At 40.0% G+C, this 26,925-nt stretch overlaps 1 protein-coding gene across 1 annotated transcript in view; it reads left to right on the top strand.

The window, feature by feature from the left end:
* The first annotated feature begins 312 nt into the window (after positions 1-312).
* The window catches only part of LOC139308134 (VIP peptides-like), a 41,454-nt gene continuing 14,841 nt past the window's right edge, over positions 313-26,925 (top strand). The window contains exons 1-5 of the mRNA XM_070931587.1: positions 313-419; positions 2,916-3,056; positions 3,285-3,389; positions 4,631-4,765; positions 5,259-5,351. Of these exons, the coding sequence (XP_070787688.1) occupies positions 313-419; positions 2,916-3,056; positions 3,285-3,389; positions 4,631-4,765; positions 5,259-5,351 (581 nt within the window). The remainder of the gene's footprint in view (positions 420-2,915; positions 3,057-3,284; positions 3,390-4,630; positions 4,766-5,258; positions 5,352-26,925) is intronic.

Raw genomic sequence — 26,925 nt, 5'->3', positions numbered from 1 at the left:
AATGAGCACAGGAGGGAGGGAGGGAGGGAGGGAGGGAGGGAGAAAGAGAGATCTATATATCTACACCTACATTTACATCTATATCTTCTGTAGATCTCATTTACTATAAATCTCTCTCTCTCTCTCTCTCTCTCTCTCTCTCTCTCTTTCCCTCCCACCCACCCACCCTCCCTCCCTCCCTCCCTCTCCATATCAATGGTACTGATTTTCCACAAAAGTCTACTTCTGACAAGATATTTATTTATCAAGCATTGGACACTGGTAGCACGAAGGGCTTATTTCTGTCATTTTTGCCAATCCAGGTCAAAAGAGATGGAACACAGAAGTAGCTCCCATTTTCTCCTCTTTTTTACATTCCTCTATGTTTTCTGCTCTCAAGCCATTGCCTTGCCTCCTTTAGGATCATACTCAGCTATAAGGTAAGAAAACCCTAAGCAACCTCTCCTACAACTGATAACATGATTTGTAAATTTAAGAACTACTTGAATCCTACGGACTTAAATAAGATAAATTTTTACTTGTGTTGATAGCCAAGTCTTATGGCAAATATTGCTTTCACTGTCCCAAAGTCATCTGAAGAATATTATACTACTTTTTACTCTTTAACAAAAAGATACCGGAGTATTTATTTAGGCAAATGAATTAGGTATTTTTGAGCTATTGCAATTGGATTTTACTTGTATACACGGAGTAGGATAGAAAAGATAAACTAGTTCAGTAAATATTTTTTAAAAAACAATAACAATAGAGATTTATCACCCTTCAGTTTGGGTGTCTTTAAAGTATTAAACTCAAGGCTGGGGTTAGTGTGTGTGTTGGGGAGGTAGATTTCCATGTATGCAAATGCACATACAACTGTAAGCAGGTAATGTCATTATGCAGCTGCTAGCTCGTGAATATAAAGAAGATGTTCTTAATTATTTGGAAAATTGTTAAAGTAGTCCCTATATTTGTTTATGAGAAACTTGAATAGTTGTCATAAATTTGGTGCTCTGGGATCTGGATTCTAAGCTTGTTTTGCATGGTTTCATTCATATAAAAGAGTACACATTACTATATCACACGTAAGAAAAACCTTCAATAAAGTGATACACCTTTACCTTCACTTAAGTGACACACCTTCACTTAGACTTCCCTTAGCAATAAGTCTCGAGATATTTGAGATATTCAGAAAGCATTTTATTATAAATCTTAAGATATGAAGCAGGGTTGGCTTGGTTAGTACTTAGATGGCAGATCAAAAGGAAACATCAGTATTGTAATCTAGATTAGAATTATGGAAGTTGCACTACTTTGTCCAAAAAGCGGTATATTATTCATGTAATTACTTTGCATCCAGTTTTGGTCACCACATTATAAAAAAGACATTGGGACTCTAGAAAGAGAGCAAGAAAGATAATTAGAGGACTGGAAGCTAAAACAGATGAAGAAGGGTTGTGGGAATTGGGAGTGCTTAATTTAATGAAAAGAAGGACTAGGGATGACATGATAACAGTGTTCCAATATCTAAGGGGCTGCTACAAAGTGTGGGTGGGGGTGAGGTCAATCTATTTTCCAAAGCACCTAAAAGGAGAACAAGAAGCAATAGATGGAAATTATAAAAGACAGAACTTATAAATAAAGAGAAATTTCCTGACAGTTAGAAGAATTAATCAGTGGAATGCCTTCCTTTCAAAAGTTGTGGGGGGCTCCATCACTGGAGATTTTAAAGAAGAGATTGGGCAACCATGTGTCTGAAATGATATATGGTTTCGTGCTTGAGCAGGGGGTTGGATCAGAAGATCTCCAAGGTCCTTCCAACTCTATTATTCTGTTATGTAATGGTATGTGGGAATGACTTTGACAGATAGGAGGGAAGAGCCACAGCCAAGAAAACAGTCTGATAACTAAAATTGGAGTCTGAAGAAGAGAACGTGTCTGAAAAGGAACTCCTTAGTTTTTCAGAGGGTAAAAGTATTCTGAAAAATATTTTCAGTCTTGCAAAAGTCTCTGACCTTATAATAAAGATAGAACTAGTACCCCTGGTTGTGCTTGTCTGGACTAGCTAACATCAACCCTGCATGTATAACGCACACATTAACATGTCTGGTCCACAAATTAACTGGAGCCCTATTTATTTAAACTAATCATAATAAGTGAACAAATCAGAAGCAGGATGGGGCAAATTGCTAGCTCACATTTACTAATTATGTTAACATTTTTTAAAAAATTTTCAGATTTCTTTTTTGATGCAGAAAAGGATTTCTCATGAAAGGGAAATTATTGCTATATTATGGCTATATTATATCAAATCACCTGCTTGTTTATTGCCTTTAATATTAATCCATCACATCTGCCAAGACATAGTTCATAGAGCAATTCTGAAACTTTTGTTTTGTGTTTAGTTTTTTATTAGTTCTGGGAAAAGTGTTAAGGAAATATTTAGGATTATCTATCTATCTATCTATCTATCTATCTATCTATCTATCTATCTATCTATCTATCTATCATTTAGCTAGCTAGCTATTTTTAAGAAATACATAACAATAAATCAGGATTTGCAAAGAGTTCCTGATCTAATATGGTCCCAGAAATCAACCCCTTTCCTGTTTTATTTTAAGATTAGAATGGGGACTTTAGTTCATATATATTGACTGTCAGATGTATGTGTTCTTTTTCCACATAGCTTATCTCAATGAAATTATCCATATTTAAGTAATTGATCTATATCACTCAGTTAAGCAAATGATTCAAAATCTCAGAGAGCACAGCATGGTTTTCTTCTGCTTTTAGGCAATGCAAAGGTATGCCACCATTATGACATGAATAGGTAACTTTAAAGTATCTTCGAAGTCCTTGCCTGTGAGAATGCTCTCCTTCCAAATCATTCTCAAAATTGTCTACCATCCTATTCTCCTTCCTCCAACCCTTCTCAGACTAGGAAACAGAATACCATTTGATGAACAAAGTGAATCTGATGGCACCCAAATTTCATTAAAACCCGAGGCTGATATTCTTCAGACTACTCTGCCTGAAAATGAAGAGTTCTATTTTGATATGTCCAGAGCTATTGACAGGTAAAACTTTTGAATTCTAATAAACATTGGGGGGTGGGGGGAAGTCTTTGTAAAGTAATGTTGATAAATTCACTGATGCTTTCTGCTCTGTAGTTCTGTTTGTCCTGTTTGAAACAAAGACTCTGCAACAAGGAGTGAATTCATAGCAATTTTTGTGCATATCACCAGTAAATGTTAATCTTCATTTCTGTATAATAATATTGATCATAGATTTTAAATCCATTATAGAAATACAAGACATGCTGATGGACTCTTTACAAGTGGCTACAGCAAACTTTTGGGTCAACTTTCTGCAATGAAGTATTTGGAATCCCTAATTGGAAAAAGGGTTGAGTAAGTACCATGTGTTTCCCCAGTGCAGGTTACCTTTAAATATTCCTATATGGTTCATGTGATCCAGAAGTTTGTAATTTTTCATATTTTGTATTAATGATAAAGAGGTTTGAGATGGTGAAGAAGAAACCTTTAACTGAACCTAGCAGTGCATTTAGAAATTTGAATTATAGTGAAGAGATATTTACAGTATATTATTACACTGTTTCTTGTTATTGCAAAAAGGAGAGGTAGCAGATTTGGCAAGGAAGACTATGCAACTCCATCTGGTACAACAGTCATGACCTTTCCTGGAATGGGAGGCCCTTCTCGCAGTTACTTGTGTTTTGACTAGCTGACGCAATAGACTATATGTGGGGTTAGCTTTAAAGACCATACAGAAACTATGGGTGTTTTACAATGGATTTGCTTGACACCAATGATGTAGGAGATCGCCAGGCTGAGCCTGAGAGAAAAAAGTTAGAGCATTGTTCTACATGATTCTTTGAGTTCCTGGCGGGGAGGGGAGGTGTGATATAAATCTAACACATGAATACATTTATTTAAGAAGTTGAGGTTGGAAAATGAGAGAGAGAGAGGGAGGGAGAGGGAGGGAGGGAGGGGGAAAGGGAGAGGGAGAGAGATCATTGCTGGAAATTTCTGAAGCTAGAATTTAGGAAAAGCTCTGAGAGTATGCTGTTTACAAAATGGTGGTGATGTGAAAACTTGCCCATTATGACTTTGCATTAGGTACAAACCAGTTACATTGAGTAAACTGTGAACAAATCAATTAAACTGTGAACAAATCAATTAAGAACTCAGATGCCTCTGGTAAAGCAGACCATATGCCCAGAAACATCCTGTGCCTTAGGTCTTCTGCTTTTTATACTGAAAAAGCGAAGTCAATAATTCATATGCAGGCATTCCACTGTTGCAGTTAAATATGCTGGATACTTTGTGGATCTTTAGGAAGCCAGATACTATTTTCAAGACCAATAAAAAAATAATTATTTGCCACATGGTCCAGATTCCACAGTTTATACTTGGATATCCATTCTAGCTATGATTTCCCTTCAGAGTCAATGTGTTCATAAACCCAAGAAACATTTAACCAGAGGGTAAGATCAAGACAAGGGCTTGTGCTGTTTTGTTTTGTTTTTTAAAAAAGTGAGAATTACAATAAAAGTATGAATGTTGACTGGCCTAGTCTCTGAGAGGCTTGAGCATTAATATGCTTCCTGCAACTCCTTTTTTACTTGCAGAAACAACAACCCCCTTGATGAGCAGATGCTAGTCAAACGTCACTCAGATGCTGTCTTCACTGACAACTACAGCCGTTTACGAAAACAGATGGCGGTGAAGAAGTACCTGGACTCTGTTCTAGCTGGGAATAAAAGGTAGGCAGAGGAAATGCCTAAAAATATCTGGGCTTTAAAAGGATCAGACAGTAATAACCCATGAACAAAATCTTCTTTTTAATGCATGGAAAACCACTTAATAACAGCAGCTTTCTGTTATTTTATTATAATTTGAGGACAAATTATAATAAAAATAGTTTTAAACCACAGTAGATTTTGTACTGAAAGAAAGGTGAACATGACCTCTGCGTTTTCTATTTGTTATTTTTTGACATCTTTCTGCATGCAAAGGAATTATTTAGCAAAGAATTGGAGACCTAACTCAAATAGTAGTTTGATAATTACTAAATAAAAAGCCTTTTACTATGTTTCCATAGAATAGCTATACGTCTTTTTATATAAAAAAAAACTACTTGAGTTGTATCTTTTCAATAAAGACCTATAATGTTTGGCACAATAGAAGAGCAAAAGCACTAAGATTAATTCACTCCTAGGGATTCAACAAAATGTGCATTGTTTCTCTGCCATTTAGTCAAGAAGATCCCAACCAACCCAACCTTCAGGCTGAAGTAAAATTGCTTGAACCAGCCTTCTTAGAAAATTATGGTGATGTCACTGTAGATCAGTGGTTCTCAATCTTCCTAATGCCGCGATCCTTTAATACAGTTCCTCACGTTGTGGTGACCCCCAACCATAAAATTATTCCTAAAACCATTGAAAATATGTGTTTTCCGATAGTCTTAGGCGACCCCTGTGAAAGGGTCATTCGACCCCCAAAGGGGTTGCGACCCACAGATTGAGAACCACTGCTGTAGATTATCTGGGTCTTCCGAACCACCTCCCACTGGTAGGTTGAAATTTGTTTCCAACCACAGAAACCATCTGTCCTTCAATCCTTGACACCCACGATGTGGCTACTCCTTTCCCCCATCTGCAAATATATATATATATCTTAAATTATATAACTTCATATCACAAGAAGATAATTGCAGGGCTTCAATATATGTAAGCTAATGAAAATTAGTAGTTTGATATGGTTAATTTACTCAGTTTCCTGGGATTTTTCTTAAACTGAATATTAAGGTGCTGTAGCTCAGTGTGTCTCCTCCTTCATTAAGGTGAGAATCATTTTTTTGAAGATTTTTTTTGTGCTTTTTGCACAAGCACTTACCTTTAATGAGATAGATAGATAGATGATAGATAGATAGAAAGATAGATAGATAGATAGATAGATAGATGGATAGATGGATAGATGGATAATCCATAGCTTTTTCCTTCATATCCTTCTGATTAATTGAAACTGAATCTGTAGCTGACAATCCCCAAAGTTTATCCTGACATACCAGACCTGCATTTACAAATTATTGCCTCATAGCTTGATTACGTGTCAGTCAGTCTCAAACTATGAGTTCCCCATACATGTGAGATTGAAATTATGCAATAGTTTCAAAGCAGTGAGCTGTTCTGCATTAAGCCAGTCAAAAGCGATCAATGAAGGAAAATATCCTCTTCAATGGAATATGATTAAAATGGACAGCCTTGTCTAGATCTTTTGTTGGAGATGGAGTTTAGTGAGACAAAGAATCTTATCAGACATAAATGGTGGGAATTGACATATCTGGGGAAAGTATCTATATGTGGGCCCTCATGTCAGACAACTATTTTGAACCTAGTTCAAAATATTGGCCATGCAATATCTTAACAAACATGTTACTATTTAGACTACTAGCCAGCCAGGCAAGCTTGTCAGGATCCAATATTGACTAATTTAGTTCTTTTTTTTCTTTTTCTTTTAATGTCAAAAAAACTTTATTACAATTTAAAATATTAAAATACAAATACATCTGTAACAAGAATACGTCCATAATAATTGTACAATTCAACATTGTTCTGACAATACACAAATCTTAACTCTCTTCATATATTCCCAGATATTCCTACTTGATCAAATATATGTAAACAAAATTTATGTCTAAATACGGAAATAACATTATCCGAACTTAAAGAAACAATTCGAAAACAAAAAACCCAAATGGATTGCCAGGGGAAGTTTATAAACGCTTAGGAGATTCGATAGAATTATTACTATTGGAAATATGTAATGAAGTCTTGAGGGAAGCAAAGGTACCACCCTGATCCCTAAGGAAGGCACTGACAATAAACAAATTAAGAATTATAGACCAATCTCACTGTTAAATTCAGATTATAAAATATTTATGAATATTATGGCAGAACGGATAAAAAAATACTAAATGAGGCGATACATATTGACTAATTTAGTTCTAAACATGCTCTATAGCCTTTGATTTGCTTCCCCCTGATATGATGTTCAGTTACCGGTGCACACATTGTGGTAGCCAGGGTAGGGAAGAACCGTGTCTTGACAAGTGTGGAAATATCAAATCCTACTTAAAAGACATTAGATTGGACTATACATGTAGCATTGGAACATAAAAAGCAGCATGGTGGATCAGGCTTAAACACTATCTAACCCAGCATTCTGCTTCCAAGGAGATCAATTTAATCCATCTACAAATCATAACAGCTACTTCTAGGCATCATTTTCCCCCACTACTGTTCCTGAGCAACAAGTATTGAACAGATATATATCTGATACTGGAGTCAATATAGGGCAATGGCCATTAATAGCCTTATCAACCATGATTTTGTTTAATCCCCTTTTAAAGCTGTCTGGTGGTAACCTTCAAGACTACTCTTTCTAGTAAGTTCCTGAATGGAACTATATACTTTGTGAGCAGTATTTTTTTCAGCTCATCTGAATCTTCCACCATCCAGTTTTATTGGATGAGCTTGGATTTTAAAGAACATCCTGTAAAATGAAATAATCCTCTATATTTTTTCCTGTTCCAAAAGAGAGACTAGTCTTTCAGCAGCTGCCATGAAAGTCAACCGATAGGATCAACAGCTCAGAACAATGTTATACAAATGGGGCAAACAAAATGCACGCAATTGGTACTTTTATATTTAAAGATGGTGATGTAAGAAATACTACAGAGATCAGAGCAGAATCTTTCAAGAATTTATTTAGTTTCTATCTTCCTTCAGCTACTTTCTACTAAAGGTTCTATAAGAACTATCCATGTTCAGAATTCTAAGAGGTCTTAGAAGAGATGAAAATAAGCAATTTAGGCTCTAGAAATGAAGGGAAGAACAAAATGAATTTTCTCTCCTTTGTCTGGAAAACAGAGTAGCTTCTTCTGGATGCTACTTTCCCAGGATTTTGTCCAAGAGCCTTGATAGTACAAGGGTTTAGTGCACCCTGTTATTAACACAGCTGCCTGCAATTTCTGCTGGTTCGAATCTCTCCAAGGCTCAAGGTTGACTCAGCCTTCCATCCTTTCTAAGGTAGGTGAAATGAGGACCCAGTTTGTGGGGGCAATAAGCTGACTTTGTATAAAATATACAAAAGAATGAAGGCTATTGCTTAAAGCATTGTAAGCCGCCCTGAGTCTCCGGAGAAGGGCGGCATATAAATCAAATTAAAAAAAAACAAAAAAATAAAAAAAAAACTGTGGTTCTTCCTTTATTTCAATGTGAGGATCCAGCATCTAAGTGTAGTTGTAATGATTCCTTCAGCGGCATCAATTGTTTTGGACTTTGGCTCCCATCAACCCAGTTAGCATGATCAATGGCTAGACATCTGTCATCACTGGAAGATGTTTAATCCACTATCCCAGCCTTTATGACAAAGCATACAGAAGAAGCATTATGATTTAATAACATCCTTAGAAGTGTATTGCCTGTATTCCCATATTGAAGCCATCAGCACTATAAAAGACTTTGTGTGCAGATTCAGGGAAATCATACATAAAGTGAGATGTGCTGGTTGGTCATAGATCTCCTTATAATGCAATTTGCACAATTTCTGGTTTGGCTGGATTACAGAAATGCTAAGAAAGTGATGTCTTATTGAATTGAATTTCTAGAGCACAAGCAACATGTGATATTGTTGTTGTTGTTGTTGTTGTTGTTAGTATTACTGTTAAGGATAAAATCTCTCAGACTAATAGAAGAGTCTTATATCAACAAAAGTGGGGAGCTTGCAAGTTTTAGAACATTAATTAAGAAAACCCAGCTCAAAAAGTTGACTTAAAAAAATCCACTCAGCCTACAGAAAAACTGTATCAAGAAAAGTTTTTATTTACTTAATTTGTTTTAAATATAATTTTCTTCTTGACATGGAAATGGAATTGACCCAGCACACAATCTCCAGTAGATTGTGCAGGAGAGGTGGAATACATTAACAAATCCCTCCTAACTCTATTACCGATCACATCCCCATCCCCAACCAACTTGACAGAATTAGGGGATCTTTCAGAACAAGAATATCTGACTGTTTGGTTGTCAGGAGTTGTACTTTTCCAAATCATTGTTTGGAAGGCAATATGACAGTAGTACCATGTTTCCCTGAAAATAAGACCCTGTCTTATATTTTTTTGAGCCCCGAAATAAGCGTTTGGCCTTATTTGGGGGGGAGGTCTTATTATTTTGGGGCACGTGGAGCAAGACAGACCTCCTCTTGCCATCTTACCCAATTTCCAGCTCTGCGTTTTTGGGAAGGGCTTATTTTCAGGGGGAGGCTTATTTTAGCGCATGCACTCAAAAGCCCGATTGGACTTATTATCAGGGGATGCCTTATTTTCGGTGAAACAGGGTACAATTACATCATCACAGAGGTGGGACCGGAATTTTCATCCCCTTTCCTTAAATTGGTGGGTTTCATATTTTTTTAATGATCAGATTAAACCAGTGGTGGGATTCAAACATTTTTACTACTGGTTCTGTGGGCGTGGCTTGGTGGGCGTGGCAGGGGAAGGATACTGTAAAATCTCCATTCCCACCCCACTCCAGGGGAAGGTTACTGCAAAATCCCCATTTCCTCCTGATCAGCTGAGACTCGGGAGACAGAGAATAGATGGGGGTGGGGCCAGTCAGAGGTGGTATTGACCGGTTCTCCGAACTACTCAAAATTTCCACTACTGGTTCTCCATAACTGGTCAGAACCTGCTGAATACCACCTCTGGATTAAACATTACTGGCATAATATATATATTTTAACTTTTTATTTTGAGAAAAAATAGAACCCAGCAGAAAATCATGGTGCAGCCATTCAGTTTGTCAAAACATTTCAGGCGGGTGATTGTGGGCGGAAGGTACCAAAAGAGGCTGAGGGATCCATGTGGTCCGGTGTTTATAACTTTGCACCCACCTTTATTCTAGGGGAGACATTGTAATAGGAATTATAAATCAAATTCCCATTTCTGGGAATACGTAAAAACTTGAATCCATCTAGCAGTTGTTAATTAGCAAGACCAAATTTTTAAGAAATATCATCGCTCTTCATTAAAGTGTATTAAACACTTAAGCTGATATGTTTTTTTGTTGTTTTCTTTTCTCTCTCTCTCTCCAGGACCCCTGAAGATGACTCATAAAAAAAAAAATCCTGCAAAAATTCCTGCAAAGAAAAAAAAAATCTTAAAAAAAAAGATCAAGCTATTTTTTGAGTTTCTCATAGTATTTCAAAGAGATGGTTTCATTATTTAAAACCAAAACGAATATATATTGTGGAGTGAAATTTGTGATATTTATGTTTCTTACATAATAAAAATGGATGTTTACACTGTAAATAATAACTTTAGAGTGATCGGACTATACATGTATGCTGGTTTAACTGATACAGATTCTCTGCCTTCTGATGCTGTAAGTCTGTTGCTTTGATTGCCTGCAGTTTCAGTAAAGACAAATAATGCAGAGAAGCAAAATACATCAAAAGTTGCTGTTTAGACTCAATTCAGAAAACGACTTAGGCTCTTTGCTGGATAATTCAGGGGTTTCTGTATTGTCCTTTCCTCATCCCTGCTAACTCCGCCTTACGGGAGAAGCAGCAAGATATTTCAGAAATATGCAGCAATAAAGCACAAAGGTATCCATCTGAAACCTGGCAGCATTTTGCTGTCTTCCATCATTATGCAAGCAATCCTTAACTTACAACAGTTCATTTAGTGACCAAGTTACCATATCACTGAAAAAAGTGACTATGACCATTTTTCACACTTATGGCTGTTGCGGCATGGTCACGTGATCAAAATTTGAGTGTTAAGCAACTGTTTCATAGTTATGATGTTGCTGTTATCCCAGGATCACTTCACCTTTTGCAGCCTTCTGACAAGCAAAGTCAACGGGGAAGCCAGATTCACTTAACAAGCATGCTACTAACTGAACAACTGCGGCAAGGAAGGTCGTAAAATGGGGCAAAATTCACTTAGCGACTGTCTCACTTAGCAACAAAAAAATTAGGCTCAGTTATGGTCGTAAGTGGGGGACTATCTGTATAATAAAAGCTTGCAGTCCTGACTTTTAACAGTCATGCCCAAGCTTGGATGGAAGCAAGGTATTTCACTGTCAAATAAATGGCATTTCCTTAATGTCAGCATAAAAATGTTGTTCCTAAAGCACAGGGCATCACTCCGGAGAGTTAGACAATAAGAAAATAAGTTGATTGAATTTGGAATGGAACTGTTAGGATCATTGGCTTGTCACTGGGAGCAATGGTTAAAACTCCAGCAAGGTATAGTAGATAGGGGAATATTTTGATGGACTGAATCAGGGGTGGGTTCTACTTACCTTTACTATCGGTTCACAATGAGAGTTTTTCTCGCACAGAAGCTTTTGCGCATGCGCAGATCACCCGTGATGACATTGTGGCAGGTGGGCGGAGCCTCCCGCCGGTTTTACTACCGGTTCTATAGAACCGGACTGAACCAGAGGCAACCCACCACTGAACTGAATATGTGGATACAGAGGGAGGGAGGGACGGAGGGAGGGAGAGAGAGAGAGAGAGAGAGAGAGAGAGAGAGAGAGAGAGAGAGAGAGAGAGAGAGAGAGAGAGAGATGCAGACACATGCGGGTTGGTGGTGAAATTACTTTCCCAGAAAACTGGCAAAGCAGAAGGTGGGAAGTAGAAATCTTGTGTATACACTCACTCTGCCTGATTCTCAAGTGATTCACAAAGTTTGGTTTACTGGCTGACCTTTTCAAGGGATAAGCCTAGCTTCTGTGGAGCCAGCAAGTGAAGCCTCTTGAGACGTGACTTACTCAAATAGCCATTGATCGTTTTCAACTGGAAAAAGCCCAGCACCCATAAATAAACTACTTGCCAGCTCAAGGCCGGAAACTGACAAGCTAAATATTGTTTCATCTAAATTATTTTTCAACATAGGTAGCCAGGGCTTCAATTTCTAATATTGACAGGTGCTAGCCAGTCATATTTTATAGTTGTAACTTGCTGTTCTGATGGTGCTCTGCTTATCTTCAGTGGGAGAATGTTAGTCCCTTGCATCTCCTTCTGTAGGTGGATGATAGCTAACTATTGTAGGGGAGTTTTATTCTTCCGTGCAAATAACAAGTGAACAATGAAGTAAACTATAAACTGTAGACTTTTCCTCTCCTTCCTTCCTGGAATTTGAAATATGAGCATCCCAGGCGGATTATTTTTTTTTTTAAAGTAATGTCCCAAAGCTTCTAGCATCTGGGCATCTTTACACTCTAAGTGTTACAAAAAGTAGGTGAGACTTATAGGAAAATGAGAAGGGGACATTGGAGCAGGTTAGAATTGGCTGGAATGATATTCCTTCCCAGACTTTGCTATGATCCAAGCAATTTTATTGAAAGACCAAGTGGGGGGAAAAAACTCAGCTTACAAAAGAATTTAGGGGAATGTTCCCAATGTAAGTACATGGTAAGCTAGTACATTTTTGGGTGCCTGTGTCATTGGCATTCCCATCTCTACTGCTGGAGTCCAAAAGTCCAGGGGGACCAGGACTGAATACTATAGTCATGTTAGTAACCAGCAGCAAGCCCTCTACAAGGTGGTTGGCCTCGCAGAGGGGTGGCTTGGGTTTTAGCTCCAGTATGTAGGGTCAGAGACACCGTTTGTATCTTCCCCAGTGGTCGCCACGAGGAGGCACCCAAACTGTGTAACTATGTCCCAGTTAAGAGTTTACCATGTACTATATGTACTAGTATACGTACTAAATATACATTTATATAAATTTAGTATATGTACTAAATATACATTTATATAAATATAAAGCTAGCAGTTAGAAAGCATGTAAAAAATGCAAGTAGAAAAATAGGGACCACCTTTGGTGGGAAGGTAACAGCGTTCCATGCGCCTTTGGCATTTAGTCATGCCGGTCACATGACCACAGAGACGTCTTTGGACAGCGCTGGCTCTTCAGCTTTGAAATGGAGATGAGCACTGCCCCTAGAGTTGGGAACGACAAGCACATATGTGCGAGGGGAACTTTACCTTTACTTTTAAACTTGCCAAATTCATATCCCAGATTGCTACTCAGCCAACCAGGTTGTAGTTGCTGTCATTATTATCAGCAGCAGCCAGGGAACATCCTTATTCTAGTAAGGATATTAAAAAAAACCCCTACCCTTCTTTCTTTCCTAGCACAGTTAATATTAGCATGATGTCCAAGATGCTCTGGAACCTTCTCCAGCATAAGGAAGAAATAGATGCACAAGACAAGCTACGGGGAAGACTTGTTGAGGCCTTGCCTGATGGAGCTGCTATTATTCATTTACAAGTTCTGGACCAGCATATAGTATGTTAGCATTTGATCAGGACTTTGAAACCATGATATGGTTGGCATTTGATTATGTAGTCTTGAGGACTCTGATTTATTTTAAAGGATTATTAAATTAACATGTTAATCATTTACTATGAGATAAAACAGCAATAGTATTTGTGCAAATCATGAACATTGATGATGTTCTGTCCCCCGTCCTCACACAGACAAATGCAATATCAAACACGCCTGCCAATAATTTATTGTATAAAGAGACCAGAAGTCCTGGCAGACGAGAGTTCTGGCAGCTACCTGTAAAATGCCTGTCCAGTCCAATTAGTACTCCCAAAAAGCAGGAGAGGCCTTATCTGCAGTCCGTTTCCAGAGCGACAAATTATCCACAAGAGTTTAGTCCAAAATATATATCTGAGCCGAAGTGCAGGATTCACGATGTGACTCTTTATAGAGTTTAAACTTTTGTCCGTCACAAAGCCTGCCGAGCAATTACACCCCCTTTTATAATAATAATAATAATAATAATAATTTTATTTCTATACCGCCCTTCTCCCGAAGGACTCAGGGCGGTGTACAGCCTATTTAAAAACACAAAAAACACGACAACAATTAAAATTTAAAATCATTAAATAATTAGGCTCCAATTAAAATCCCAGAAATTTAAAATACCCCAATTTAAAACATTATGTTAATAGCCCTGCCTGGCGGAACAACAGGGTCTTCAGAGCGCAGCGAAACACCCGGAGGTCGGAAATCTTTCGTATTTCGGGGGGCAATTCATTCCACAGGGCTGGAGCTCCCACAGAGAAGGCCCTCCCCCTGGGTGTCGCCAGCCGACATAACTTGGCTGATGGCACCCGGAGGAGACCCTCTCTGTGGGAGCGAACTGGTCGGTGGGAGGCTATTGGTGGCAGAAGTCGGTCTCGAAGGTACCCGGGTCCTATGCCATGGAGCGCTTTAAAGGTGGTAACCAACACCTTGAATCGCACCCGGAAGACCACTGGGAGCCAGTGCAGCTCGCGCAGGAGGGGTGTCACATGGGCACAACGGGTTGCACCCATAATCACCCGCGCGGCCGCATTCTGGACCAGTTGGAGCCTCCGAGTGCTCTTCAAGGGGAGCCCCATGTAGAGAGCATTACAATAGTCCAACCGGGAGGTGACAAGGGCGTGAGTGACCGTGCGCAAGGCGTCCCGATCCAGAAAGGGCTGCAACTGGCGAATCAGGCGAACCTGATAACCTTTATCCCTTGTGGGGCGTGGCTCAGTGACTCAGCTCAATCCCTGGCCCTCCCACACCTCTTCCTTTGCTGCACACGCTTCTCCCTCCGACACTGCCTGGGATCAAGCCAGGATTCATCATCATCATCATCATCATCATCATCATCATCATCATCATCATCATAATTTTATTTCTATACCGCCCTTCTCCCGAAGGACTCAGGGCGGTGTACAGCCTAATTAAAAACAGAATAAACATCAATTTAAAATAATTTAAAAATATTAAATAAATTTGGCTTAATTTAAAACCCCAAAAATTTAAAACATCCAATTTAAAATTATGTTGCTAACCCAGCCTGGTGGAACAATAGGGTCTTGAGTGCGCAGCGAAATACCCGGAGGTCAGAAATCTTACGAATTTCCGGGGGCAGTTCATTTCACAGGGCTGGGGCTCTCACAGAGAAGGCCCTCCCCCTGGGTGTCGCCAGCCGACATGACTTGGCCGATGGCACCCTGAGGAGACCCTCTCTGTGGGAGCGGACTGGTCGGTGGGAGGCTATTGGTGGCAGAAGACGGTCTCGAAGGTACCCAGGTCCAATGCCATGGAGCACTTTAAAGGTGGTAACCAACACCTTGAATCGCACCCGGAAGACCACTGGGAGCCAGTGCAGCTCGCGCAGGAGGGGTGTCACGTGGGCGCAACGGGTTGCACCCATAACCACCAGTACGGCCGCATTCTGGACCAGTTGGAGCCTCCGAGTGCTCTTCAAGGGGAGCCCCATGTAGAGAGCATTGCAGTAGTCCAACCGGGAGGTAACAAGGGTGTGAGGGCGTCCCGATCCACAAAGGGCTGCAACTGGCGAATCAGGCGGACCTGATAAAAGGCCCCCCTGGCCATGGCCGTCATATGTTCTTCTAAAGACAGCTGTGCGTCCAGGAGGACACCCAGATTGCGAGCCCTCTCTGTGGGGGGCAAAGATTCACCCCCAATAGTCAGCGATGGCACCTGCTGACTATATCGGGACGCCGGAAGCCACAACCACTCGGTCTTGGAAGGGTTGAGTCTGAGCCTGTTCCTCCCCATCCAGACCCACACGGCCTCCAGGCAGCGAGACATCACATCAAGGGCATCGTTGGGGTGGTCTGGGGTGGAGATGTACAGCTGAGTGTCGTCAGCGTACAGGTGACACTTCACCCCAAAACCACGGATGATCTCACCCAGCGGCTTCACATAAATGTTGAACAGGAGGGGCGAGAGGACCGACCCTTGCGGCACTCCCCATGCGAGATGCCTCGAGGTCGACCTCTGTCCCCCTGCCAACACAAACTGCGAGCGGTCGGAGAGGAAGGAGGAGAACCACCACAGAACGGTGCCCCCAATTCCCAACCCCCTCAACCGCCGCAGCATGATACCATGGTCGATTATCACTCTCTATCAATGGGTGCTCCGAAATGCCTTCCTCCTGGCCCATCCCAGGCTGTTCCTTCTGGCCTTCGGATGGAACCTGCGACATTGCCAGAGAGGAAGGTCCTGGAGAGGGAGGCCTTGTCAGTTCCTCCCCCTTACCTTCCGAGTCCTCTTCCTCCATGAGGACAGGCTCGGGAGTCGGAGTCACAACAGATTCAATGCTAAAATTGGAACATATGTCTATGTGCGTGTATATTTTGGTTGGATTTGCTGTACATATTTCAAATATAGTCTTTGAAAAAAAAGAACAGCTATAAATAGATGAAAATTCCACTATCAAAATAAACAAAGAAACTGTCATAAATGTTGTAGAAACTTCTCCAGCATCTTGCTGCAAAGGATTTTCTTTTCCATAAGCTATCAAATTTCTACTTGCAGCAGAAGGTAAAATCAGCCCAAACACACATTTATCACTTCCATGAAAACTTATTTATAAGAGTAGCATTTTTTTCCCTTGTTGCTCTTTCAGGCATCTATAGGAACTCTTGCATTGAAAACAGAGACATATCTATAAGGAATGGACAGAAGATAACAATAGCAATAGCACCTAGACTTACCCCATAGTGCTTTACATCACTCTCTGTGCAGTTTAAAATATCAGCATATTGTCCACAACAATCTGGGTTCTCAATTTACCAACCTAAGAAGGTTGGAAGACTGAATCAACCTTGAACCTCATTAGGATCAATCAATCCAAATAGAGCTGGAAAGGACCGTGGAGGTCTTCTAGTCCAGCCCCCTGCTCAAGCTAAACCCAAACTCCTAGCTTGTGGGCAGAGTTTGCCTGCAATACTGCATTCTAACCACTGCACCACCAGGGCTCCTTTTACCATTTTACCAGGCAAATTGTTAGCAGATTTCAGGAATTCTTAGTAGAAATGATTTTCAGTAGAATCATGTGTGTTTCTGACTCTCAATCCTCATATAATCACAGTAACAAATATTTATTTCCATCCTTAAATTTAATTATTGAGAAAAAAATATTGGGGAAAACTTCAAACTTCCTGCAATGTTAACACAGATATTATTGGGTGCTGTACAGTAAATTTCCCTCTGTAGAGCTGGAAGTCCTCTTTTAACAGTAGGCTCCTCTCATGTTGTTGTTCTACTACTGAGCCAATAACTGAAGCGGCTGTATGGATTTCAGGAGAATTGAGGCTCTCACCTTGTTCTGCTTGAGCTCTTTAAATTGAAAAAGACTGCAGTCTGGCATAGCTAATTTGAATCTTTTAGAAGGAATGCAGTTGGAGAAAAGATTGCCTCGCCTGATTTTAGCAGAACTTAGAAAGTTGGTTCCTTTTTCTTCCATGCATCACTATTACCATGCTATTTACATGACTCTGTCCATTAATTTATTCTGATAGCATATTAGCAGGGTTCTTACGAAATGCTAAACAAGTTGGCCACATGAGTTGGGAAATTCTAACAGTAGCAATCCTAACAAATCTGGAGGTTGGGGAGAGCTGTTCTACAGTATGTACAGTTTGGAAATTATTACTTTCAATTGGGGAGAATCAAGTTCCAGGATTGACTCTTAAATGCGGGGAAACTCACAGCAGGCAGGGGAGGAGGGATGAAGTAGGGAATTAGTCTTGTGTTCTTACATTGCCGCAGGAGACATAAGCCTGACCCCCCCATCTAAGCTCCATGGAACCTTATTTATCTGTTCCCAAGGGAAGGTAAGCAGTCTTGGGTGATTCCTGTATTATAGGCAGAATGCAATAAAGTAGCTAATTTTAATCTTTCATATGTGGGTCTATTAGCTTGTGCCTGACATAAGGGATGCTAACGGTGATCATGATTTTGGAAATGTTTAAGGTTCATTGTGAGGTATCACAATGTTTGGTCTTGGTTCTTTATTATTCAATATTTCCATTAATGATAATGTTAAAAAGACATTAATGATAATTTTAAAGGGAATGCTTGTCAACCTTAAAACTAGGTAGAGAAGCTAACTATTTTTTAAAAAGAGAAACAGTATTCAACATGATCTTGAGAGGACCGAATAAATAATAACAGTGAAATGGAATTGAGAAAGATGCACTTTATTTTTATTTGGTATAATTCATATAGCATAGTTACAATTTAGTAAAAAAATAATTGCCCAGGGGGGCAGGGGAGACTTAGGTTTATAATAATATGTGTGAAAAGGTTAATTGATCTGTAATTAATTACAAACCAAATATGAATCGCCAGTGTGGCTGCCAATAGCAACTGCTATCAACAAAATATAATTTCCATACAATGGGCAGTTCTAGATCCACACTGGTCACCACGTTGGATTCAGAAAGATTCAGAAAAACTGGAACAAGAAAACATAACAAGGAGATGTCCTGCAGCACCACCAATTACTGAGGGACATGATGTGTTCAAGCAGAGCAGAGACAGCCATCTGTTGGAATGCTTTAAATCAGATTTCTGCATTGAATAGGCGGATAGACTCAGTGGGTTGCATTTTCTTACTTCTTTTTTTTTCAGTTGGTTGTTAATAGCTTTGAAAAAATGTACCTGTTGTGGAAGCATTATATGATACCATATCTGAATATAAGGTGATTAGAGGTAGAGAAAGATAGATAGATAGATAGATAGATAGATAGATAGATAGATAGATAGATAGATGAGAGAGAGAGAGAGAGAGAGAGAGAGAGAGATAAAGATAGCTACTGTAGATAGATGAGAGAGAGGTAGATAGATCGATGATAGGTAGAGATAGATAGATAGATAGATAGATAGATAGATAGATAGATAGATAGATAGATATAGATAGATAGATTAGAGATAGAGATAGATGATAGATAGATGATAGATAGATAGATGATAGATAGATAGATAGATAGATAGAGATAGATAGATAGATTAGAGATAGAGATAGAGATAGAGATAGAGATAGAGATAGAGAGATAGATATAGATCGATAGATAGATATAGATAGATTAGAGATAGAAATAGATGATAGATAGATAGATAGATAGATAGATAGATGATAGATAGATAGATAGATATAGATAGATAGATTAGAGATAGAGATAGAGATAGAGAGATAGAGATAGAGAGATAGATTAGAGATAGAGATAGATAGATAGATAGATAGATAGATAGATAGATATAGATAGATAGATTAGAGATAGAGATAGAGATAGAGATAGAGAGATAGAGATAGAGAGATAGATTAGAGATAGAGATAGAGAGATAGAGATAGAGAGATAGATTAGAGATAGAGATAGATAGATAGATAGATAGATAGATAGATAGATAGATAGATAGATAGATATAATATGAAAGCATAGTGCTGGTAATAACTAATAAGATAGGAAGAATAGCATAGCCTCTTTTTATCCTCAGCTAAAGAGATCATCAGACGGATTACTTATCAAATAATTAGCTTGCAGCTGGGCAGCTATAAAGAAATCCAGTTGAAACCACAGCTTGCATTTATTACTTTATGGTTCATTCCATACGCCACAAGTTCCTATTCTGCCTTCTTCTGGAAACTGAGCCAACTTTTCAAAGAGACAGTGTTGCTGCCCATACTGGGTCCTATAGTGCAAATCTCTGTTCAACAATATTTTCCTGCAAGGCTGAATAACTGCAGAAGTAGACTTCCCAGGTTTTAATGGAAGTATAATGAACTTGCCAGGTTACTTGCTTTTTTGAGGGTACTACTAACGGATAGTACGTTAACTCTTGAGGCCGCTTTCTGATATTGGATCATGCATAATATCACCTAAGAAGATCAAAGCAACCACTTCACACACACATGTACACCCAATGCTTTTCTTCTCTATATTTTTAATGATCTAATTAATCATCCAGAAACATTTAACCATTTGAAACAATGGCATCTAGTTACAGGTAATCCTCAATGTATGACCACAATTGAGCCCAACGTTTCTGTGGCTAACCAAGACAGTTGTTAAGAGAGTTTCATCCCATTTTATAACCTTTCTTACCAGAGGTGTTAAGTGAATCACTGCAGTTATTAAGTTAGTACTGGGGTTGGCAACTGTGGCCCTTTTACCACCTGTGGACTTCAACTCCCAGAATTCCTGAGACGGCGTGGCTGTCTCAAGAATTCTGGGAGTTGAAGTCCACAGGTTGTAAAAGGGCCACAGTTGCCTACCCCTGAGTTAGTAACATGGTTATTAAGTAAGCCTGGCTTTCCCATTGACTTTGCTTGTCAGAAGGTCAGAGAAGGTGTTCATGTGGCCCTGGGACACGGCAGCTGTCAGAAATATGAGACAGTTGCCAAGCATCTGAATTTTGATCATGTGTCCATGGGGATGCTGCAATGGTCATTAGTGTGAAAATTAGTGATAAGTCACTTTTTTTCAGAGCCGTTGTAAATTCTAACGGTCACTAAATGAAAGATTGTAAATCGGGGACCACCTGTATATATCTCTAATTGTGGAATGACTCACAGACATTTGGCAGTAGAAGGGAGTACCAAGTTGCTGTAGTCCAACACTCTCTTCAGGAACACCAGTTAAATCATCCTGGAGAAGTGATTATGCAGTCTCTTCTTTGAATCCCTCAGAATGATGGAAATGGCCCAGTTGTGGGTTTTAAATTTTTTTACTACTGGTTCTGTGGGCGTGGCTTGGTGGGCGTGGCATGGGAAGGATACTGTAAAATCTCCATTCCCCCCCCCACTCCAGGGGAAGGTTACTGCAAAATCCCCATTTCTTCCCGATCAGCTGAGACTCAGGAGGAAGTGAATAGATGGGGCGGGGCCAGTCAGTATTTTTACTACTGCTTCTCTGAACTACTCAAAATTTCCGCTACCAGTTCTCCAGAACTGGTCAGAACCTGCTGAAACCCACTTCTGAAATGGCCCAAATAAAGGACAAACTATTGTGAGACTAAAAAAAATAAACTAAAAATTTGCCACCATATGAAACAATCCACTACTTTGAAACCTTCAGTCAAGAATTCTGCTCTAGCAATATTAGAACTGACCAGGAACCACCTTTGTTGGAGAGCAAAGTATTCCAAAATTATAGCATCCGATGGAAATATTCCAAACCCATCATTACTTGCAAGAGATAATAATGTGCAAGAAAAAAAAATGTTAAAGCTTTCAAATTTCCAGAGCTCTTCTCAGGGAAGATAGCATGTAAGGCAAGGTGAATGATGGCTAGGTGTGAAAATAAAATGACTATTGTTGAAGCTGTAGTATCTGCATGGCTTTACTATTCCACTATGAACTGAAGAAGGAGCTGACAGCCTTCCAAATTTGACTCTGTCAAGGGTTATTATGGTTTCAGTACTACTTATGACTCCTCTGACGGCTACTGGGATGAGGAAATAAATCACACCACAGAGTGGTGGATCCCCTCTTCTTGAGAGTTAACATTAAAAAAAAAAAACCAGATAAACTTGTTTCCAATCTTATCTAGAACAAGTCATCCTAAAAGGGTCTAATTGTGGGAAAGGTAGAAGGAAAGAGAAGCAGAGGAGGATCAATAGCAAGGTGGATAGACTCATTATAGTAACGAGTACACCAATGGAAGACCTGAAGAACCAGGGTAGGGATACATTGCCATGGTTGAAAATCTAACTTCTGTGGTCAACAGAAGTTAAAAATGACTTGATGGCACATAAACAATCAATCAGCCATGATCAGCTACATGTTTGTACAGGAATGTGAATATTTTAGAAAATTAAGTACCGGTAGATGTTTCATGAGGAAGGGATAAATTCTAGAACCTCCTCCTGCAACCTGAAACTCTTAAAATGTCTTGTGTCTGCAGCTCTAATACTTCAGAGGGCACCATGTTAGAAAAGACTACACTTAAGGACTGGGGAAAGATAGTGTCTCATATTATTTGTGACTGTGGATTAAGGCTATGACAGAAGCAGCATAGCTAAAGCAAAAGACAAATAAAAGACCAATATTATCCCTTAAGTCCTCTTCCATAGCTATCTGGATTGCGCAAAGAGTTATAGCAACTACAAATCACTCTGGCTGGTTAAACCTGTTGCTAGCACTTTTCCTCTTTGGTTGATCTCAGAAAAACTAAGCACAGTTTAATCTGCTTAATACCTGGATGGGAGATCACCAGGACAGCCCAAGGCATTAGCCTAAACTGGGAAGAAAACAAGGCAAAAAGCACCAAACATTGTGTAAACCACTGCACACATTGGAAAATTATAATAATTCCAGTGTTTTATAATTATCTTTATAATCCTCACTTACTGACTACAGTCATTCAGTGACTGTTCAACGTTGAACAGTCACTGTCAGTCAACAGTCAACGTTGTACTAATGACCTGTCCATGAACTGTTGCCCATCGTGGCATCCCCGTAGTTACATAATCATGATTCAGATGCTTGGTTTGCATTTACATCTGGTTGCAGTATCCTATGATCCCATGATCACCACTTGCAGCATTCCTTGCTGGTGTTGTGACCCAGGCCCAAGTAAGTAGTACGAAAATCAGTCAGTGAAAAAACAAACAAACTTTATTTGAACAGCTGAGAATTACTTCATTCCCAGCGTCGGTCAACTAAATTAAAACAAATTCCTCCCAACACAAATTCCTCAGTCCTATCGCAAACCTTGTCCAATTAGGCCAACTGCCAAAGGCCTTTCTTGGCAAATGTTCAGAAGTCACAGATACAAAAATAAATACAAGACGTAAACAAAGAAGACGAAGCTACCGACATTGTTTTCCGGCAAAGCCCAAATGCCATGGCTGGTCTGTTTTAAGCCTTATGGGAGGGGCCAATCATCTCTTGGCCCTACTCCCGAGTTGTCCTCTTTGCTTGAGCTGCTCTTGCCTTCTGGCAGCTCTTCTCATGTGTGCATTAGGAACAGGCTCCTCCTGTTCCTCTGCCTCACTCCTATCAGTCTCTGGAGGCTCTGGAGTCCGCACCTCACTCCCCGATGGCCCTGGCCCCATCTCTGCCTCTGATGCAGAGCCCTCATCCGGGCCTTCCCCAATCTCCAGGACTGGCCCATGTTCTTCCTCAGCCTCATCGCTGTCCGACTCCGCTGCCAGCTCTGCAGGCTGCTGGCGGACCACAACAGCTGGCTTCCCACAAGCAAAGTCAAATGGGAAGCCAGGAGGGAGAGTCATCAATAGCTCTGATAAATCCAGGGGTGAAATCCAGCAGGTTCTGACAGGTTCTGGAGAACTGTTGCGGAAATTTTGAGTAGTTCAGAGAACTGGCAAATACCACCTCTGGCTGGCCCCTGAATGGGGTGGGAATGGAGATTTTGCAATATCCTTCTCCTGCCACGCCCACCAAGCCATGCCTACAGAACCGGTAGTAAAAAAAGTTGAATTTCACCACTGGGTAAATCCCCCAGGGTTTCACCACACCATCCTTTGATCTTTCTGCACTTGTGCCCACCAGGTCCTCCACCCAGCCTTTTTGCACTCATTCTACACTGCAACAGCCACTGCGCTTACACTGCAGCGATTCCCTCCTCAGGTTCTCCTAACTCATGCGCCAGGCCTCCTCTCCATCTGCAGCACCCCCCTCACTCCTGAGCTAGGACTCTTCCCACTTAACAACCCACATGTCTTGGAGTTATGATGGCAACTGGACTGAGAAGATTGTTATTGCTCAATGATGCAGCCACGTGACCGTGTGACTTATGATTGCATCACTTAGTGATGGCAGTCCTTGAGTCTAATTGCCACTGTAACCCGAGGACTACTTGTAATATATATATTTTATGCTTATTTTATTGAATGATTTCCAAAAGTCCTGAATCTCAGCCAAGCTACTTACTATGTCTCCAGTTAAACATTCTTTATCTTAACTAAACTCCACAACCCTGCTAACGGTTGTGCCACTATATTCACTACATTCACCATGCTTTATTTCCAAATTAGAATGCACAGGGTTAAAGTTTCTCTTTTCTTTTGTTAAATGCAATGCGTGTAATAAAAGAGGGACAACATGATTGGGTTGAATGGGACCTCTCTCTGCTCTCCCTGAACCCTACACAATGAATTACCAGCAAGAAGGAAAAGGTGAGGGCCTGCCCATAGGTTAGGATCACTGGCAATTAATGAACAACAACAACAAAATCACCTGACATTCAATAGAAAATGAAGTGATGGACATTTTATCAGAGGAAATATGAGTGTAACTCTTTCTTTTGTTGGCTACATCATCCCCATTAATCAAACAGTTATATTAATGGTGCAGAATGGAGGTGGGATCACCTGGTTGTCCTACTTTCCATCTTTATTCTGTTGCTCTTATAGTATTAGAATAGAATAGAATAGAATAGAATAGAATAGAATAGAATAGAATAGAATAGAATAGAATAGAATAGAATAAAGGCAGGAAATCCTATACCATTTCAGACAAATGGTTGTCCATCTCTTCTTAAAAATTTTCAGTGTTGGAGAATTCACAACTCTGGAGGTAAGTTGTTCCACTGGTTAATTGTTCTAACTGTAAGGAAATTTTTTCTTTATTGACAATAAAAGATTACAATGAAATACCCAAAAGCCACTCCCTTTGGGATTATCCATACAAACTATCCTCAGGATCATTTCCAGTGGCTCTTTTTCTTGTGATATATAGATATAGGCAGGGGTGAAATCTAAATTTTTTTGCTACCGGTTCTGTGGGCGGGGCTTAATTAGTGGGCGGGGCTTGGTGGTAAGGTGACTGGGAGGGCGTCGCTCGTTGGTCAGGTGGGCGTGGCCAAGTCAATGTCACTTCTTTGCCCTTTTTTATCCTACAAAACACAACACAACACAACAGGCTCACCCACAATATAAAAGCAGCTGTGCTAGACCCAAAATGGCCCCTGCAACAAGCAGGAAACTCACACAGCCACAAAAAGCCCAAAAAACCAAATTTCACACTTTACACACACACAACATAACACAACTGGCTCACCCACAATGTAAAAGCAGCTGTGCTAGACCCAGAATGGCCCCTGCAACAAGCAGGAACCTCACACAGCCATAAAAAGCCCAAAAAACCAACTTTACACACACAAAATTCCACATACAGCTTTGTGAGATTTTATGTGATTGTGTAGTTAGAGTGAAACACTATGGAAACACACTAAATCTCAGAAAGCTGCACAAATATTATATTATTTTATTTTTATTTTTATATAAAAGCAGCTAAATTTAAAACTTCCTAAACTTTAAATGGCTAGGTCTAAAAAAAGAACAACTAAAAAAAAAACCCAATTAACTATTTTTTTAAAGCTCCCAAAGGGGAAAAAAACTTACCCAATTGAACCGGGGTCTCCAACCTTGGCAACTTTAAGACTTGTAGACTTCAACTCCCAGAATTCCTCAGCCAGCTTTGCTTTGCTGGCTGAGGAATTCTGGGAGTTGAAGTCCACAACTCCCTGCTTGCTTGATTGCCGGCAGGGAAATTCAGTTGCTTGCTGATGCAATGGATTGCAGTGATTACAGTAAGACGTTGCGACCAGCAGCTAAGGTAAGCAAGCTGAGGGGGGGAGGGGGAGGGATTTTTGCTACCGATTAGCAGGCAGAGCCATTTAAAAGGAAAAAAGTTTTTTCTTTTACATGGCTCTGGCGATCCAAGCTGAGTTGCCTGATTAGCAGGCAACTCAGCTGGGATCGTCAGAGCTTGGCTGGTCAGAGCCATTTAAAAGAAAAAAAAGGCTCTGATGATCACGTGGCTCACCTGGGCATGGGGGGCGGGGGCAGGGATTTTTGCTACCGGTTCTCCGAACTGCCCGCCGCCATTGCTACCTACTCGCCCGAGCCGGTCCGAACCAGGAGCACTTCACCCCTGGATGTAGGGATAGATGATATACAGTAGATTGTTGCCTATATGTTATCATGTTATCCTGCCCCTGCTTTTACTGTTTTTGTCCTGGTTCGTCCCATTTTGCCACTGGTTGTTTTGATCCAGATATAGGGACTAAATGCACATGCGTGATGCATACTGGATGTTACCTACAACAATTTTACAACACTTTTCTAGTCAAAATGCTCTGTCCATCTTTAGATTTTGGACTCATGTTTACTTTTTCAGAAATTATAGGGAGGAAAAAGCTCAGGCTGCAATAGATTTTTTACGTTTCCTTCGTGATCTTTTCCAGCTTTAATTACTGTCATTTTTTACATTTTGATTTTATTAGTACATTTTTCAAATCTTAATTCTTTTCTCCTACAATGGAAAAATCCAGCAATCCACGGAGAGTGATGTTCGACTTTTTGTATGATGACAATCTCAGAATTTATTCAAGCTAAGTGCTGTTCCAGTACACTAATACTCTACAGCTTCCAACATTGAAAATATTTCCCATGTTTTTCATGCCTTCTTTTGAAGCCTGAAGAGAGTTTGCTTTTGGATGCAGCATTACTATCAATGTTTTGTTCTGGCATTTTTAACTATATATAGGAGAGCCAATTTGGTGTAGTAGTTAAAGACTCCATGCTAGAAATTGGGAACCTATGATTTCTACTCCTGCCTTAGGCATGAAGCTGGCTGGTAACCTTGAGCCAGTTTTTGTCTCTCAGCCCTAGGAAGAAGGCAAGGGCAAACCTCTTCCAAAATCCTGCCACGAAAGCTGCAGGGATTTGTCCAGGCAGATGCCAAGGGTTAAGATTAATCTTAAAGCAGTGCTGGCTGAAGTATATATATGGCATTCCTAGGTCACACGGACTGATGATGCCACCTTCTACTGATTCACCTTCTATTCATTCATGGTATTTGGCCTTAGCCTAAAATTGGCCCTGTGTGAAAGCAAACAAAAAGAAAAATAAAACCTATAAACATATAGACATGTAATGGTTTGCAGGACTATCCTTGAGAGACAGGAGGAGGAAGAGCCACAGTGTGGGCAGTGATCAGATAAGGAACATCTTAGCCTAAAGTCTCAGAAGGGATCTTCCCTATTTCCCTGTAAAGTAAAGGCAGGGGAGGAGAGATACACT

Source organism: Pituophis catenifer, unplaced genomic scaffold, assembly GCF_029215685.1.
Source record: "Pituophis catenifer annectens isolate HBS135680 unplaced genomic scaffold, rPitCat1.0.hap2 SCAF_1, whole genome shotgun sequence".
NCBI classification, from domain to species: Eukaryota; Metazoa; Chordata; class Lepidosauria; order Squamata; family Colubridae; genus Pituophis; species Pituophis catenifer.
Note: the sequence above shows the minus strand (reverse complement) of the source record. Positions and strands in the feature narration are given on the sequence as shown.